This window comes from Phaethon aethereus (assembly GCF_964289735.1).
Source record: "Phaethon aethereus genome assembly, chromosome: 4".
Taxonomy (NCBI): Eukaryota; Metazoa; Chordata; class Aves; order Phaethontiformes; family Phaethontidae; genus Phaethon; species Phaethon aethereus.
The window spans coordinates 3,249,632-3,264,973 of record NC_138578.1 but is presented as its reverse complement, the minus strand read 5'-3'; the positions used below and the strand labels follow the sequence as shown (position 1 = coordinate 3,264,973).

The 15,342-nt window shown below is 53.7% G+C and overlaps 1 protein-coding gene across 1 annotated transcript; it reads left to right on the top strand.

Annotated features, from left to right (window-relative positions):
• Positions 1-2,059: 2,059 nt before the first annotated feature.
• RCHY1 (ring finger and CHY zinc finger domain containing 1) lies at positions 2,060-6,783 on the top strand. The gene is made up of 9 exons (XM_081999768.1): positions 2,060-2,344; positions 2,456-2,575; positions 2,718-2,833; positions 2,920-2,998; positions 3,507-3,551; positions 3,654-3,712; positions 4,697-4,723; positions 5,003-5,123; positions 6,143-6,783. The coding sequence occupies exons 1-9, from the start codon at positions 2,285-2,287 to the stop codon at positions 6,272-6,274; spliced, it is 759 nt and encodes a 252-aa protein (XP_081855894.1). The 5' UTR covers positions 2,060-2,284; the 3' UTR covers positions 6,275-6,783.
• Positions 6,784-15,342: the final 8,559 nt, after the last annotated feature.

Below are 15,342 nucleotides of genomic sequence, written 5' to 3'. Positions count from 1 at the left end.
GCAAGAAATACAATGTTTAAATGTGTAAATGTTCCCAGCTGTTCCCTTGAAACCCTTGCTAATGCTCAGCAGCATGTGTGGCCTTGTGTTGGGTTCCATTTCCCTCCATGCTTTCGTCCCCATCTCTGGGCAGGGAGATGGGGATGAAAGCATGGAGGGAAACAGAACCTAACGTGTTTAACTAGGCCTGTTGTCTGGCTGGGCTGGGTGAATGTCTGGCTGCTGTTAATGGTGAAGGAGGAATATTGGTGTAAAATACTGAGCTGCGTAGCAAGTGGCATGTGAAGTGGCTTCCGTGAGCGCTCAGTAACTCACTTCAGTCGTAAGTCCTTCAGGTCCCCTGGGGAAATGGGACATCGAAGTGTAAAACTCAGCAGTGGCTTGTGAGGAGAGAAAGACGGCATCGTTTTCATCCTGGGACTGTTGGGAAACCATTTTGGCTTAAGCGCCATCAAGCCGGCTGTAGTCAGTTCTGTGGTGTCCCTATGCTGCTCGCAGCTCTCTTCTCGTGGTAGCTCGAGGCTGTTGTCACAGCTCACACCCCTGTTCTCTGCACAAAATACAGCCTTCCCCATCCATGTATCATGGCCGAATACAGTATGAGTGGCGTCGTATTTAGAGCTTTGTGCCTATGCTGTGTTTTGACATGCATATAAAGATTTCTAAATACAGGGATATTAATAGTCCAGATTTCGTGGTACTATGTGCTTACAAATGTGCAATCTGCTCATTTTTCTTCCCTGGATTGCGTGTTCTGTCTGCTTATTTGTATTGGTGGCATTATCTGTGCTGAAAAAAAAAAAGGACTTTTTGAATCAGTTTTAGGAGCTGACATGGTCTTTCGTAGAACTGTTTACCAGCACAGGTTCCTAAGGTCCCGCAGTGGCATCGGGACAGCTGGTAGGGGCCTGTGCTCGGCCAGTACGCCCATTACCTTTCCAGCTGGCCCGGCCTTCGGGCAAGGCAAGGGGAAGGGAATAGTGCTATTGCGTTTTCTTTGCCCCTACCCAGAAACTGCTGCAAGGTAGCCCAGTTGTGCCCATAGCCAATGTTCCCAGGTGGCCACCGTGCTCATTTAACTAGCTGTGGGCAAATACAACTGACTTAGTTGCTTAAACTTGACCTACTGGGAATTCACCAAGGCCCCAGCCCACGGAGCGGCCCCCAGCCAGGGCCGGGTGCCTCTCCCCTGGGTGCGAGCATCGTGACGCCCGGCCTCGGCACCCGTGGGTGGTGGGTCCTTGTCTCGGGCACAGCAAATAAATCCTCGTGGGAAAGACTCGGGGGAAACTTCCCTGCGGTCCAGCTGCGGGCTGCTTTCTGTAAGATTGCAAAGTAGTTATGTTTATTCAGCGCTGGGCGGCACGGGGGGGTAGTCCCACCAAAAACCGTGCGCACCCCGACGTGGCACTTCAAATATATACAGCAAGGTGTTGCATATACATAAAGTTTTGCAATATGCCTATACGTATGCATGACCTGTCCCCGCTTCGTATTGAAATGAGTTCCAAGACGTTATTTCCATGAACTCCTCCACCTGCGCTTGCGCGGTGCCTTCTGGTGGTTGTCGCGGAGGGTCGTGAGGACGAAGGCCGGTGGCTCCTCTTCCTCACCACTAGTAACCCCTTGTTCTTACGCAGACTCAGTTGCTCTTTGGTTTTCATCCAAACCACAAGATCAGTTTCAGCCGGTTCTTATCAGGGACCGTCCTTGAGGAGCCACAAGTCTTCTCACTCCTGTCAGTTTATCAGGAACTGTCTTTGTAAGGAACTACAGATCTCCTGCTTTAGTTACTTTACGCAACAGCTAACAAGATTTCAAACCTTATCTACTAATTAACCGCTGAGATTCCCTTAACCCCTTCTCTCACCGCGGTGCGGCATCGGACTGCCACGGTGCTGGTTTTTTTCTGTTTGGGGAGTGGGGGAAAAGAGGGGGGGTAGAAAGGTTGGGGGAGGGGAAAGGAAGGTTTTCGGGACTGGGGGGGAAGGTAGGTTTTAGGGGACGGGGAGAGGAAAAATGGATGTTTGAAAGTTTTAGGGGACTAGGGGGAAAGGAAGGTGTTAGGGCAGCGGGGGTGAAGGAAGGTTTTAGGGGATTGGGGGCGGAAATTGAAGGCTTTAGTGGGAGAAGGGAAACATAAAGGTCTAGGGCAGGGAAAGAAAGGCTTTCAGGGGTCAAGTGCTGTTCAAGGCGGGGGGTCCGGCGGCCGGTAAAGCCGGTCCCCGCCTCTCGCGGGCGGAGGCGGAAGCGCCGGGGCGGGCGGGGCGCGGCGCGGGCGGCCATGGCGGCGGCCGGGGAGCAGGAGGGCTGCGAGCACTACCGGCGCGGCTGCCTGCTGCGGGTGAGCCGGCGGCGGGGGGAGGCGGGACGGGACGAGGAGGGTAAGCGACGGGGCTTCGGCGGGGGCGGGCGCTGAGGTGTGCCGTGCCGTTCCGTTCCGTGCCGTTGGCAGGCGCCGTGCTGCGGGAAGCTGTACGCCTGCCGCCTGTGCCACGACGGCGCCGAGGGGCACCGGTTGGACCGCTTCCGTGTGACCGAGGTGCAGTGCACGCGCTGCCGCCTGCTGCAGAAGGTGAGTCCGGGGAGGGGGCAGCCGAGGGCGCCGCCATGTTGGGGGGGGTGGGGGTGTCCGCCGCCATGTGGGGGGGGTGCCGCGCCGCTAACGGCAGTCTGCCCCGTTCTCTTCCCCGGTTGTCCTCCCGGTGCGGCGGCAGGCCCAGCAGCGGTGCGAGGGCTGCCAGAGCCTGTTCGGCGAGTACTATTGCGGTATCTGCCATCTTTTCGACCGCGACAAGAAGCAGTACCACTGTGCCGAGTGCGGTATCTGCAGGTGCGTGAGGGGCCCCTCGGCCCTGCCCCGCTGGGGTGGGTACGGAAAGGAGGCGACCGGCCTCGGCCTGACGCTTTTCTCCTCAGGATTGGTCCAAAGGAGGATTTTTTTCACTGTTCAAAATGCAATTTGTGTCTAAGCTTGAGTCTTCGAGGAAAGCACAAGGTAAGAATACACCTGTTAACTCCGTATCTTAAAAAAAAAAAAGAAGGCAAAAAACACTTTGAAAATGAAAGCTGATAGTGCCTCACCTCCATCTGAGGCCATACAGACAGGAGGAGCGGCAGGTTCGCTACGTGCAGCGCAGAGCACTTCTGCGTGGCTTCCATAGCGGTTGAAGCTATAGGAGATAAACGTCTTTATTGTAAAAAGAGCTGTTGATTGCAGCTCTGGCAGCATCTAGGTTTGAGTTCCTCTTCCTGCTGCAGTATAGGAAAAGCTAGGCTGCTAGCCGCTGTGGGAGTTTGGGGAGCCCTTCTCTTATGTGTACTTTCAAGCTGTTTGGCTTTTAATATGTAAAGCTACCTGTTAATTCTCAGAACTTCAGACCTATGTGCAAATAGTAACGCTTCATACATCTTTTCATACCATTCTAAAGGAATTTTAGCGTTTAGAAAAATGCAGATATTCATGCAGTAGAATAACTTTTTTGTGTGTGTATGTCTTTGCAAAGTGTATCGAAAATGTCTCCAGGCAGGACTGTCCGATATGTTTGGAGGTGAGCTGCTTCTTTTTATTTTTTGGACTTGTGTGTGGCTGTATGTTTGATTGTCTGTGAATTAATTTTCTTGTCTTTTGTCTGATGCTTGCCTCGAAACAGGATATTCACACATCTCGAGTTGGAGCTCATGTTCTGCCGTGTGGTCACCTTCTTCACAGGTAAAGCATTGCAGATACTTGAGAAAGGGGAATAGCCGCTGCCTTGTGTGTGGCATTTATTCAGCGGCGCTACAGGCCTGGTTAGTCTGCGTCGGCTACTTATAGCTGGTTTCTAAGGGCCCCACACGGTAGGGGATAGTCTCTGTTTCATCAGGAAATACTTTCTTTGGAAAGGTTGTTTTCTTTCCGTGGTAAACTTTGTCCTTGTCGGAGGGACCTGTGTGCTGTTCGTTCTAAATTTTCCCATGATGAATTTCCTTCTGTTACTACTTAAATTTCAAGAATCTTGTAGTGAAGTCCTTCCTTGGTGTAGGAAGCAGTTGCACCATGGTTTTAGGAGGTCGGTGGCAGCTCATCAGGTAAGTTTTAGGTTCTTCCTTTAAGACAGCCCCCTAAGACAGTGAAGTGCTCTGTTGCACCGCAAAAACTGCCGGCTCTAGCGGGATTTTAAAGTGATGTGATATATAGCGTTGGGTGCCTTTGGAGGAATAATTCCTGTGTTTCCTTTCCATTTTTCTGCTTCTGTCTTGAGTTACAGACGCAGCTTTTTGTTACTCTGTTGGCTCTCTTGTTGTTGGTCCGCCCGTTGTCTCTGTGCGCTAAGTGAACGGCCTCTGTGTTTGACGTAGGTCTCTCCAGACCGAATCTTCCTTGAACTCCTGTCCATCTGAAACTTACCTTCTGATGCAGCACGCTCCATTTTTTTCAGCAAACTTGAACCACACAATCCTTGCCATAGTGTTGACTCTCTTCCCTCGTGTTAGGTTAGAAGATGTTAGAATGGAATCGAATGTGCTTTGTGTCTGGATTTTTGCTCAAGTACCCGGTGATTTTGCTGGGAAGTTTTCTTCTTACCTGGACTCGGGATATTTTTTAACTTCTGGTTTGGGGGTAGCCGTGTGCCTTTTCCCTTTGTTACCAAATGTGTTACCAGTCGGTAATTGCATTCTTCTTACGCAACTTCTCATTGTGTTTTCTTCTCAGAACATGTTACGAGGACATGCTAAAGGAGTAAGTAGTTCTAAACATCTCTTAACGCCATAGTAGTCCAAACAGGTTACTTGCAGAAGCCAAGATCGCAATGCCAATCCTATACCAAATACCTTAAAGCCCATTCCTAAAGAGATAAGCGGCTTTTAATTTTCAGTTCTGTTTGCAAGAACTTCTTGATGCGTGATGTTTCTCTTTGACTGATACGATAATGAAACTTGTCCTTTTGGGTGGACTTGCTTCATGGCCGTGTTCCATCTTCTGATTTAGACTTTTTTTTTTTTTGGTCCTTTCTGCCAGAGGTTACAGGTGTCCTTTGTGCATGCACTCGGCTTTAGATATGACGAGATACTGGCGTCAGCTGGATGACGAAGTAGCCCAGACTCCTATGCCCACAGAGTATCAGAACATGATGGTGGAGGTAAGAGATTAGACTTTTACCGATGTCTCTGTTCTCGGCCGATCTGTGGCTTTGCGTTGCTGGCAGTAGAGGGCACTAGGAACCCTTTCTGGATCAGAATTCAACCTGACAGTTGCGGAATGACAAAGAAATGTCGTGTGTGGGCTTAGAATATTCATCTGCTGGGTTTATAAACACAGTCAAAAAAAAGCACCCTCACCTGCACTCCAAAAAAAAAAACCCCAACCCAACCCCAAAACCACGACCTCTTAGTGCTGTAGTATCACACAGCAGAGAAGTGGCTTGGTCTTAGGAAGAAGTTCTTGCTTTCTCCAGTAGCGTTAGGCAGCGTCACAGCAAAAAGCAGGAATATTTGTTTTTTAACAGCTTGGAGCTTCATGTTCTGGACTAAACATGGTGGATTTATTGCAAAAATACTCAGCTTTTGATCTGTGCAAGGCTAGCATGTAGAGACTTCTTTTGTTTTCTTTTGGTTTCTTTGTGTTAACTCAGGACTGTGAAACTGGTTGCTCTTTGCAGGTAACGCTGGATTAGTCATTAATGTTTCAGTTGCATCTGTTACGGTTTAGACAACCCATCCTACCAACTCTTGGAGTCAGGTTACTTGGAAAAAATCTCTTTACTGCCTGTTTTGAGAAGAAGGGTCGCTTGCCTGTCTCGCACAGCAGACTGGCTAGTGTTGCTACCTGCTGTTAATCTGCTTTCATTTTCACTTGAGGGTTTCTCTGGTGGTTTCCTACATCAGGAGAAGCAGCCAAAGCATGTCTATCCCCGACGTACGTGAGGAGTCATCTTGCTGTACTGAAAGTAAATTCTCTGTGATGATACAGCGTGATCTGAGTAGTTACAAACAGAAAAGTTAAATCAGCCCTGCTGTCTTTAAGAGGAAGATTTTTTTTTTTTTTCTTTGTCCCCTGATGGCAAACCAGTTCTCTGGTTGCTGGAAGCATGCTGGTAGTATATTGTTGAGTGTCCTGCTGATGCTAAAGCCTCTCTCTCTGTGTTTTCTGTGTCTGTAGATCCTTTGCAATGACTGCCATGCCCGGTCTACAGTGCAGTTCCATCTCCTAGGCATGAAGTGCAAAAACTGTGAATCGTACAATACCGCCCAAGACGGAAGATGCCGGCTCTCTGTGGAGGAGCAGCAGTGACCAAGATACACGCCGCATTTGGCTGGACGAGGAAGACTTTGCCACGGAAGAGACTATTTAAAAAAAAAAAAAAAAAAAAAAAAACCAACCCACGTCTCAGTAAAAATTTATTCAAAGTTGTCACGGCACCAGTGAAATGGTTACACAATTTAATTAATGCTGGTGCAAGGGAGTTGAGTTAATTGTGCCCCACACCCTAGTACCTGGGGCAGAGCGCAGCCGTCCCCTTCAGGCAATTCCCCACCAAGCAGCGCGATGCCCGGTGAAGGTTAGCTGCTAGCAAATGGCACCCTTGGGAAGAGCCGTTTACTGTGTCGGGGAAGAAACAGCCTAGAAGAGTAACTAGCAAGATGCAAAATGAGGAATGATAAGCAGCTGATCCAGCAGAAGATGTTCTGGGGCAGCTGAAGGTTGTGAAGCACAACAGGAGGTGGAGGTAGAGCTATTCTGGTTGCAGCTGTTGGCGAAAATGGGTAGCTTTGAGTGGCCTTTTTACATAAAGCTGACATCCACAAAGTTTTGTGCGAGTACCTTTTGTTCCTTTTAAATGACGTGTTTGTTCTAGGGCCTCAGAGCCATCGGCAAGGGTGGCTGGAGAGGGTGAGCTTGCAGAAATCGCATCCCTTGCCTTGATTTGTTGACAGGCCAGTGCACACGAGCAGAATTCGCTTCGAAATGAGGCTGGCCTGCCCGCGTACGTCCGATGAACGGCCTAAAAACCGAGTCGCGAGGCCGCCCTTCTCCCCCCGGACCTGCATCCGACCCGCTTCCTCTTCACTCGGCTTCCTTTGCCAGCTGCAGTGGCGTTCACACCCATTTCTTCCTCATTTTGCTTTAGTCGCTTACAAAGGCCGAGGTCTGGTAGGGTTTTAGACACGTATGTAGCTTGATGTTTTGATGGGGAAGTGCACCAAGTGAAGCACGTAGCCTTGTCTTCTCGGGGTTGACATCGGGCCCGCTAGTCCGGCTGAGCCTGAGGCGTTCGCCAACGCAACGGCAGTCGTGGAGGCACTCTAGTGCGGGGACCAATTTTCTGTCTTTTGTTTTTTGTCTTTTTTTAATGGTACCTGAATTCATTGCAGGGAGAGGATGGAGGAGTGCTTTTTACAAAACAAATGAGCCTTCCCACCCTTCTCCAAGCGATATCCTGCCCGAGGTGTTCTGCAGTCTGAATATTAAAGAATTTCGGAAGATGCGAATAGCATTCAGTAGTGAAATAAAATATATTTTAAAAGGCCATTTACTCTTCACCATACAACTTACTTGTTTTTTAACTTGTTCTACTGTTAAAAGAAAAAAGTCTTGTCTTAATCTTGCAGTGTCCCTTTGTGTATGGAATACCGGGCCTCGGATGTCTGCGTGACTGTAGCTTGCCTTTACTGGAGTATTTTTTTTCTCTGAAGCACTTTCCTCACTGCTATAAATAAATGTACAATAATGTCTCTATTAAAAACAAATTATACTAGGTGTGATGTGCTCTCTGTTTACACACGGGCTTTCTGGAAATTTGTGACCCCTCTTGGGGACTGGGTCTGAGCAGCAGGTTGCACCCTGTCTCTGCTCTCCCACTCCAAACCTGCCGGCCCCCGCCACCCTGCTCCTTCCAAGCTAGGGTACGGGGGCCGCGGTCAGCCGTAGCTACGTGCGCGGTGGAGCTGGCGCTGCAGGTTGAGGTCGGCTTTCTGCACCCTGGGTGGCAATTGGGAAGAGTCACACGGTGAGGAACCCTGTGTGGGGCCAGGTGGGCCACATCAGCTCTTCCAGAGCCCACAAAGAGCCGCGGGGGGTGGGAGCCGGGCGTTTGGTGAGGGCACAGATAAAGCTTCAGTCCTTGGTCATGCTGGGGCATCTCTCTGCTTTTGGGGGTGCCTCTAGGGAAAGGTGCTTTTTGGAGATGGCGGGGGGGGTGGTGTTATGGGCACCAAGTGGTGTTTTCCCCTCCTGTTAAAACGAGGCAGGCTGGGGGGACTGAGTCATCTTAACTTAAACATTGTCCAGTTGAAGTGCCGAAGGAGCACGGCTTGGCTCCTTGCTGCCTCGTCCCTCCTCACGTGAGTGGGGTTTGGGGGTGAGCGGCCTGGGGAACGTCCCTCTGAGGGGATACGGCCCCGCGGCAGGGGCTGGTTCGACTATGGGACTGTGTGTCCCTGCTGCCGCAGGCACGGTGAGTGAGGTGTTCCCATGGTGCTGACGTCTCTGCTTGACTTCTAAGCTCCTGTTGTGGGTCAGAAGGACTCTCCTCTTGCTTGTAGATGATGCTTTTGGTTCCTCCTTTGAAGCTGCCAGCAAGGCTCCCTGCTGCTTCGGAGCACCCTCCAAATGTGTGCTGTCACCCGGTGGCTTCACTGCCCTCCCTGGCTGGAGACCTGCCTCCAGGTAAGCCCTGAGCGCCGGTGAGGCTTGTATCAACCCGGAGGAGTTGTCATCTCAGAGCTTCATGCTCTTGTAGAGAGATGCCCAGCTCAGGCAATGGGTATTTTTTAAATGGGGAGGAAGCAGCAGCCCTGGGCGCGCAGGGGAATTTGGCTGCCTGCCGCCAGCAGAGCTCGTCCCACCACCACCACCACCACCACCGCTGCTGCTGCGCTGGGTCTTGCTCGGAGGCTACGGCTGCCCGAAGGCCTCCAGCCCCGTGGTGTCTGCCAGCAGCTTGGCACGGTCGTTTTGGCTGCCTGGAAGCAGAACAAAAAAGGTTCAGGTGATGCCACTTACATGTTTTCAAGGTGCTCTTCTTGCTTGAGTGTTACTGCTTGAGGAGTGACTTCCCCCGGGCTTTAAAAAGACAGGCAGGGTCAAACGAATTGTAAAATGTGACGTCAAATTATGGTTTTGAGATGAATCCTGAGCAGTGTTGTTTTTCTGTATTAGTAAAGCAGTTACAGTCCTTTTCCTCCCAAAAAGGAGGGAGGAAAAAAAAAATAATCCCTCGACCACCCTCTTCATTGACGCCCGAGAAGGCCACTGCTGGCAAATGCGTTTCCGTAGGCGGTGGTGGTGGCTGGAGAAGCAGAGATGGCATGGAGATGTGCTGAGGGCATGCAGCAGAGCTAGGAAAAGGAAGCAAAATGATAAATTCCTCCTCCTTTTTAAAAAGCCACTAGCGAATGGGTGCTCGGAAGAAGGTTGAGGAGCTATGACTAGTCCTCGTGGGCTCCGAAACGGGCTTATCATAGGTGCTGTCCGTGCTCCCGGTGCGGATGGGGCTCAAGCCTGGCTTCATCGGTACCTGGTAGCTATTGCCTTCAGGAGGTGGTGAGGTGTGGAACACATGGAAAGTGCTGCTGGAGGCGGAGGACGTGGGCAGTAACTGGCCTTTTCGGTAGCTCTAAGGGTTTGTGCTGGTGGCTGGAGAAATGGAGAGTGTGAGGTCCACGCTGTCTCCTTGGGAAGGGCTGGGCTTGCCCACCCTAACCGGGGGCTCCGTCGGCACCCCGACGCCTGTGCCGGTGAGCCTTTGGGCAAGGACGCTGTTATCCCATGGGGTCCAGTGGACCTCTCCAAGAGGAGCGCTTGTGGCCGTGAAAGCCTGAGCGCTGCCGGGGATGGTGGGCCACGCAGGACATGAACCTCTTCAGCTGGCAGACGCAGCTGCGGACAGCGAGAAGCAGCAATCCAGCCTTAATTAAAAAAAAAAACAAACCCAAAACAACAACAAAAAAACAAAATACAAAAACTAGAGCAGGCAAATCCTCCCTGCGAGCAGCAACTGGGGAGAAACAGATGCAGCAACTTGTTTAACTTGATGAAATATATATTTATATTATATTATATTATATTATATTATATTATATTATATTATATTATATTATATTATATTATATTATATTATATTATATTATATTATATTATATTATATTATATTATATTCAACTAACGGAGGAGCGGCTCGGCTAGGGCAGAAGGACATACGGGCAGCGGGTATCGCTGCTGGGGAGCGCAGGGTGACAACACGGGCTTGTGGCCGGCCCAAGCGGAGGCTGAATTTCGGCGCATCTTGCAGCCATCATTTCCAGAGCGCTCGGCTCATTACCGGCAAATTGTTTCCTGGGTTTTTTTTTGGGGGGGGGGGGGTTGTTGGGGTGTGTTTATTTTTTTTTCTTTTCTTTCCTGCAAAAGTACTGTCGGTTCATTTAGCTGATAAATAATACCGTGATGCAGCTGGGAAGCCAGCTTTGGAAAACTCAGTAGCGAAGCAGCCTCTGACTGTGTCGCTAATTGTAAAACCGTGCTGGTCGAGCCCACGGCTGAGCGGATCTGATGCTAAATGCCAAGCGAATTTTATCCCAGCTGGAAATATTCCTGTTTGGGTTCTGAAAGGAAACCCTTAGTTGAGCTGAGCTTCGGAAGAGCGGCTCCCTCCCCAGAGGGACTTTTGCGTCGGGTTGAGGAGGAAAATGATCTTGGGGGTGGGAGCCAGCCGATTTTGGCCCTTTGCTCTCCTGCTTTTGGTATTTGCCTCTGCGAAGCGGGGAGCAGCCGGGGAACCCGCCGCCGGCGCCGGCCGAACCTCGGTATCGTGCGTTCGGCTTGGCACCGAGCCCTTAGCTCCCGTCGGCCAGGGGCATAAACCGCACCGCGCGGCGGAAAAACGAACGGCTTCTCCGAGGTGATAAACGCAGGGGATAAAGACAGGCAAGGAGCTGCTCTGTGGGGTGGCAGGCACGGCACCGAGCCTTGCTGCCCTGTCCCGTGGAGACGCTGGGCACCGACACCTCTTTTGGGGGAGCGTCTCTCAGAGCAGCCGTCGCGCAAAAGGGGCTTCGTTCCCACGGCCCCCGCATCTCGGGCGGGAGAAGACCCTTCCCCGAAGCCCTGCGGGCTCCTCCTCGCTTGCGCACGCTTAAAAAACCCCAGCAGGAGAGCCCCGGCTTCCCTGGGGCCGAGGCTGATGTCTCGCCCGGCTGCAGAGAAACCATCCGTTTTCCCTTTCCAACCGGAAGGAACGCAATTAGGGAAAGGCTCGTCGCCTCGTGCTGTTTGTAACTCGGAGGGTTAGCGGAGCATCCGCCTCTCCGGCTCCAAGCGGGGCTGGCTGAGCCCAGGGGTGTGCCGGGAGCTCTGCGCTGGAAACGGGGTGCTTTCCTGGCTGCTTCTCCTTGATGGTCCCAGAAGACTCCTGAGAAACCGTTAGGCCCTCAACGCTTATCTTTCTGGTTGTGCTTGCGAGTCGCTTTGGCAAAACAGAGTAAGAAACTACACGCCTGGGGCTCCTGGGTGTTCGTAGCCGCGGGCAAGCGGCCCCGGCTTTTGGGAGCGGCGGAGGTGGCGGCATGGCGGGTGGGTTCCCAAGGGCGAAGTCCCACCAGAGGCACCTGAGCATGACAGCAAGCCAGCGGCGTGTGCCAGACCGGCTACGGGAGCAAACTGGGTGACATCGGGTCCTTGGGCCGTACCCTTTCCGGTGGGATTTTGGTGGAGGCGACTGTTGCCGGAGGCCGGAGCTGTAGGAACAGCGTGCGGTGCAAAGGGTGATGCCTTCAGCTCTGCTCTGAGCCGCTGGCAGCTTAATGAGCCCTGTTCTCACCCGGGGCGTAATTACTTCATCTAACGAGCATTATTGCTCCCGGAGGCTGCAACCGAGAGCTATATCTGGTAATAAGTCATTAATACTTCCTCCGTTAATTCCGCCGGGCGTCGGAGAAGACGCCACTCGGAAAGACGTTGATGAGACGTATTAGCATATTCACAAAATAAGGAAAGACAGAAGCACCTTGAGTGAAGCCAGACAGCACCGGGGACGGGTGACGAAAGCAGCCTGCCGCCTCTCCGGCGGGGGGACGCGGAGAGGGATGGCGTCACCCGCGGCGCCGCTGCCGCTCGCAGGGCCGGGGGAACGGGACGCGCTGCACGCGGCTGCATGACCTGGGTTTCTTCCGTATAAATAAAATCTCCCTGTAGAGGAAATGGAGCCAAAGGTGGGGAGCTGGGAAGCCTTTGGGAAAGATGGCGGGGGGGGGGGGGGTGTTGCTGGTTTTGTAAATGGAACAAGCTTGTGGCAGAGGTTTTGACGGATGCGTTAGGAACACGTGAAATATAAAGTCTGGTCTATCTGGGGGTGGGGTGGGGTGGGGGGCTCACCCAGAAAAGCCCGTTTCGTGCGGTCTTGGCACCCGCTCCCTCTGCCCGGTCTCGGAGCTGGCTGCACAGCACCCCTCCTCCGGCAGACCCCATCCTCCTGGTGCCCTCGACGCCCCCGAGCCCAGCAGGCAGCTGCCTTCGGCTGCCCCCCCCCTCCAGCCGGGAGTCGGGCTCCGCCTCGCTTCCCCCCCGCTTCCGTTTGAGGAGGGCGCCCGGGGCCGGGGGGGGGGTACCGCAGCAGGTACCTGCCCTTCTCGGCGCCGTTTCCAAACGCCGGGAAGGGACGCGATGCCCTCGCTGAGGGTTCGCTGCCCGGTTTGGTTTCCGGTCCCAGGCGCTCCGCGGGAAGCCAGGAATCTCTCTTTCACCCCGGGATATCCCCCCCCCCCAAAAAAAACTACGGCCTCTTCCTCGTGTCCTAGGCAAGAGACTTTAGTGCATTTTAGGCATCCAGGGGTAGGGATGAGCGGGGCAGCGGCCGCCACGCGCCAGCCTGACGCGCCCGGCGGCATCTCGGGGTGTCACCGCTGACGCAGAGATGCTGCGCGCCGACATCAGCCCGCGCCGGCGGGGTCCGCCTGAATTTCTTGGCCCAGCCTTCCTCCGAGAAACTCACGCTGTCCCGCAGAAGGTGACGCCCGATTTGTTTTCTCCTCGGTGAAAACGGGGAACTTCTTCCCCTGGGGAGTCTATTTTTTTTTCCTGAAGCGGAGGTGGTGGCTTCTCCCCTCCCGTCATTCCCTCGCTTACTTTCGCAGCAGCCTTTGAGCACAGCGAGTGCTTTTTGCTTTTTTTCAGGAGTTTGGGGTGGCTTTTTTTTTTTTTTTTTTTTTTTTTTTTTTGCTGTCGCTGGCTAATATTGAGCTGTAGCTCGGGAGGGGTTTTAAAGCGCTCGGACTCCCCGACGGGCGACTTCTTGCTGGCAGGGGCGAGGGGAGGGCGAGCGCAGCACCGCGCCGCCCGATTTATGTCAAGAGCAGAAGCCTGTGGTTTTTCTTTTGTTTCACTTTGTGCTTTTTCTGAGCTGAGGTGGCTTAATCTGCTGCCCCTTGGCTGCCAAAAAGGCAGGAGGGTGTTCTGCTCCTCCCGAGCATCCTCGGAGCCCACGCTGCCCACGGCGATTCCCCCCTCGGCATCGCGTTCCCCTCTCTCCCCGCATCTCCCCAGACGCATCCCGTCTCTCCGCAGCCCGGTGGGAACGGCCGGCGGGATGCTGTCCCAGGGAAGAGAGCGAGTGGGATTTAGGGCGGCCCTCCCCTAAATCTCACCCCGTATATGCTGCCAGCCCCAACGCTCTCCTGGGGCTGGCTGCGGGCTGAAGGCGCAGCGACCCTTCGCTGCTTTATTCTCGGTTTCTACCCACTTTGAGTTAAGAGATGGTGAGGAACCGCTCCCGCTGCAGATGCGAAAGGCGGCGAGGAAGGAAAAGGAAAGAGCCGACTGCTGGCGCTTCCTTTTGGGAAAGGCAGCCGGAGGAGCCGTCCTCGTTTCTCTCGACCTCGTCAGGCCCGAAGGGCTCCGGGAAGCGGCCGATCTACCGCCCCCGGGGATGATGGGGACCCGCTGGGGGGGAGTGTCTCTGCTGGGATCACCCAAACCTTTTCAGTATCATTTAGTGCCCCTTTATTTATCGAGGCTCCAGGCAAGCATCCCCTCCCCATCCCTGCCCTCAGCCACGCCCAGGCTTTGGGCGCTGAAGGCGTAAATGGGGATTGAAAAAACCGCTTGAGCAGTTTTTAGCAGCCAAGTTGTTGAAGGATTAAAAATAAAACCGCGGAGCAAGCAGCCACGCGTGAGAAACGGGGCACGTCTCGGCCCAGCAGCGGGGGGTGGGGGCACACCTTCCCACGGGCTCCTCGGTTGTGATTGAGGGGGGGGAAAAAACCACAATTAAGTGTCAAAAAAATGAAATAACAAGCTTCTGCGCGGAAGCGCCTGCAGGGAAAGAAAGGGAGCGGCGACGGGGCAGCCCCGTAACCGAGGCACGGCGAAGGCTGGCGGGGCGACACAGGGAGGTGATTTCGGAGGAAGGGGCGTGTGGAAGCTCGGGACAGCCCTGCGCTGCTGGCTGGGGCGCAGCAGCCCCCGCGTCCCCCTCCCGGGGACCCTCACCCCGGCGCTGGCTGCACCTCCCTCCTCCCTTCCCCCTGGGGGAGGTGGGTTCCCTTGCCTACAAACCAAGTGGCCAACGTGCCCCTGGACCCAGAGTTTCCTACGCCAAGGCCAAAATTCAGGTTTATTGTGGCCGCTGCCCGCCCACCCGCCTTCCCGTCTCCTCTCATCCACCGCACCCGCTGTAATCCCGCCCGCAGCAGCGGCTCGGTCCCCGGGCAGCTCGCCACCGGATGCTCGGCTGCAGAAGCGCTTATAAATTAAGGATTTTTATTCCCGCCCCCCCCGCCCGCGGCTGCCTCGTCCCTGCTAGGAATCGTCATAGAGAGGGTTGTTGTAGTTGCCCCAGGAGCCGTAGTCGTGGTCGTCCAAAAGCCTGCCGTAGGAGGAGTGCCTGCCAGGAGAAAGCGAACGGTGCTTTGGCTGTGCATTGGTTAATTTAAAGAAAGGAAAAAAAAAAAAAAAAAAAAAAAGCAGCATGCAAGTCCTCACTAGGTTGAGCTTTGGGGTATTTTAGCAGGAAGCGCCAGGACATAAAAAAAGCCCAGGCGGGATTTTGCCCTCGTCGAACCAGACCAGGGAATTAAAATAAGACCTTTGCCCCCCAGCATCATCCTTGCGATGGGCAGAGAGGCTGCAGCCTCGGGGCGGGGGGGGAAACACGGGACACACACATAGCTCGAGCACCCCCCCCAACAGGCACCCCAAAACCAGCCTCACCTGATCTTGACGTATGCCGCTGTCCCAAAAACCAGCACCACCACCACGATGACAGTCACGGTTATGGCCACGATGCTCCCTGCCGGGGGGCGGGGGGGGGGTGTCCATCAGCACGGGCAGCATTCAGCCCCCCACACCGCCTCCCAGCCCCACAGCAC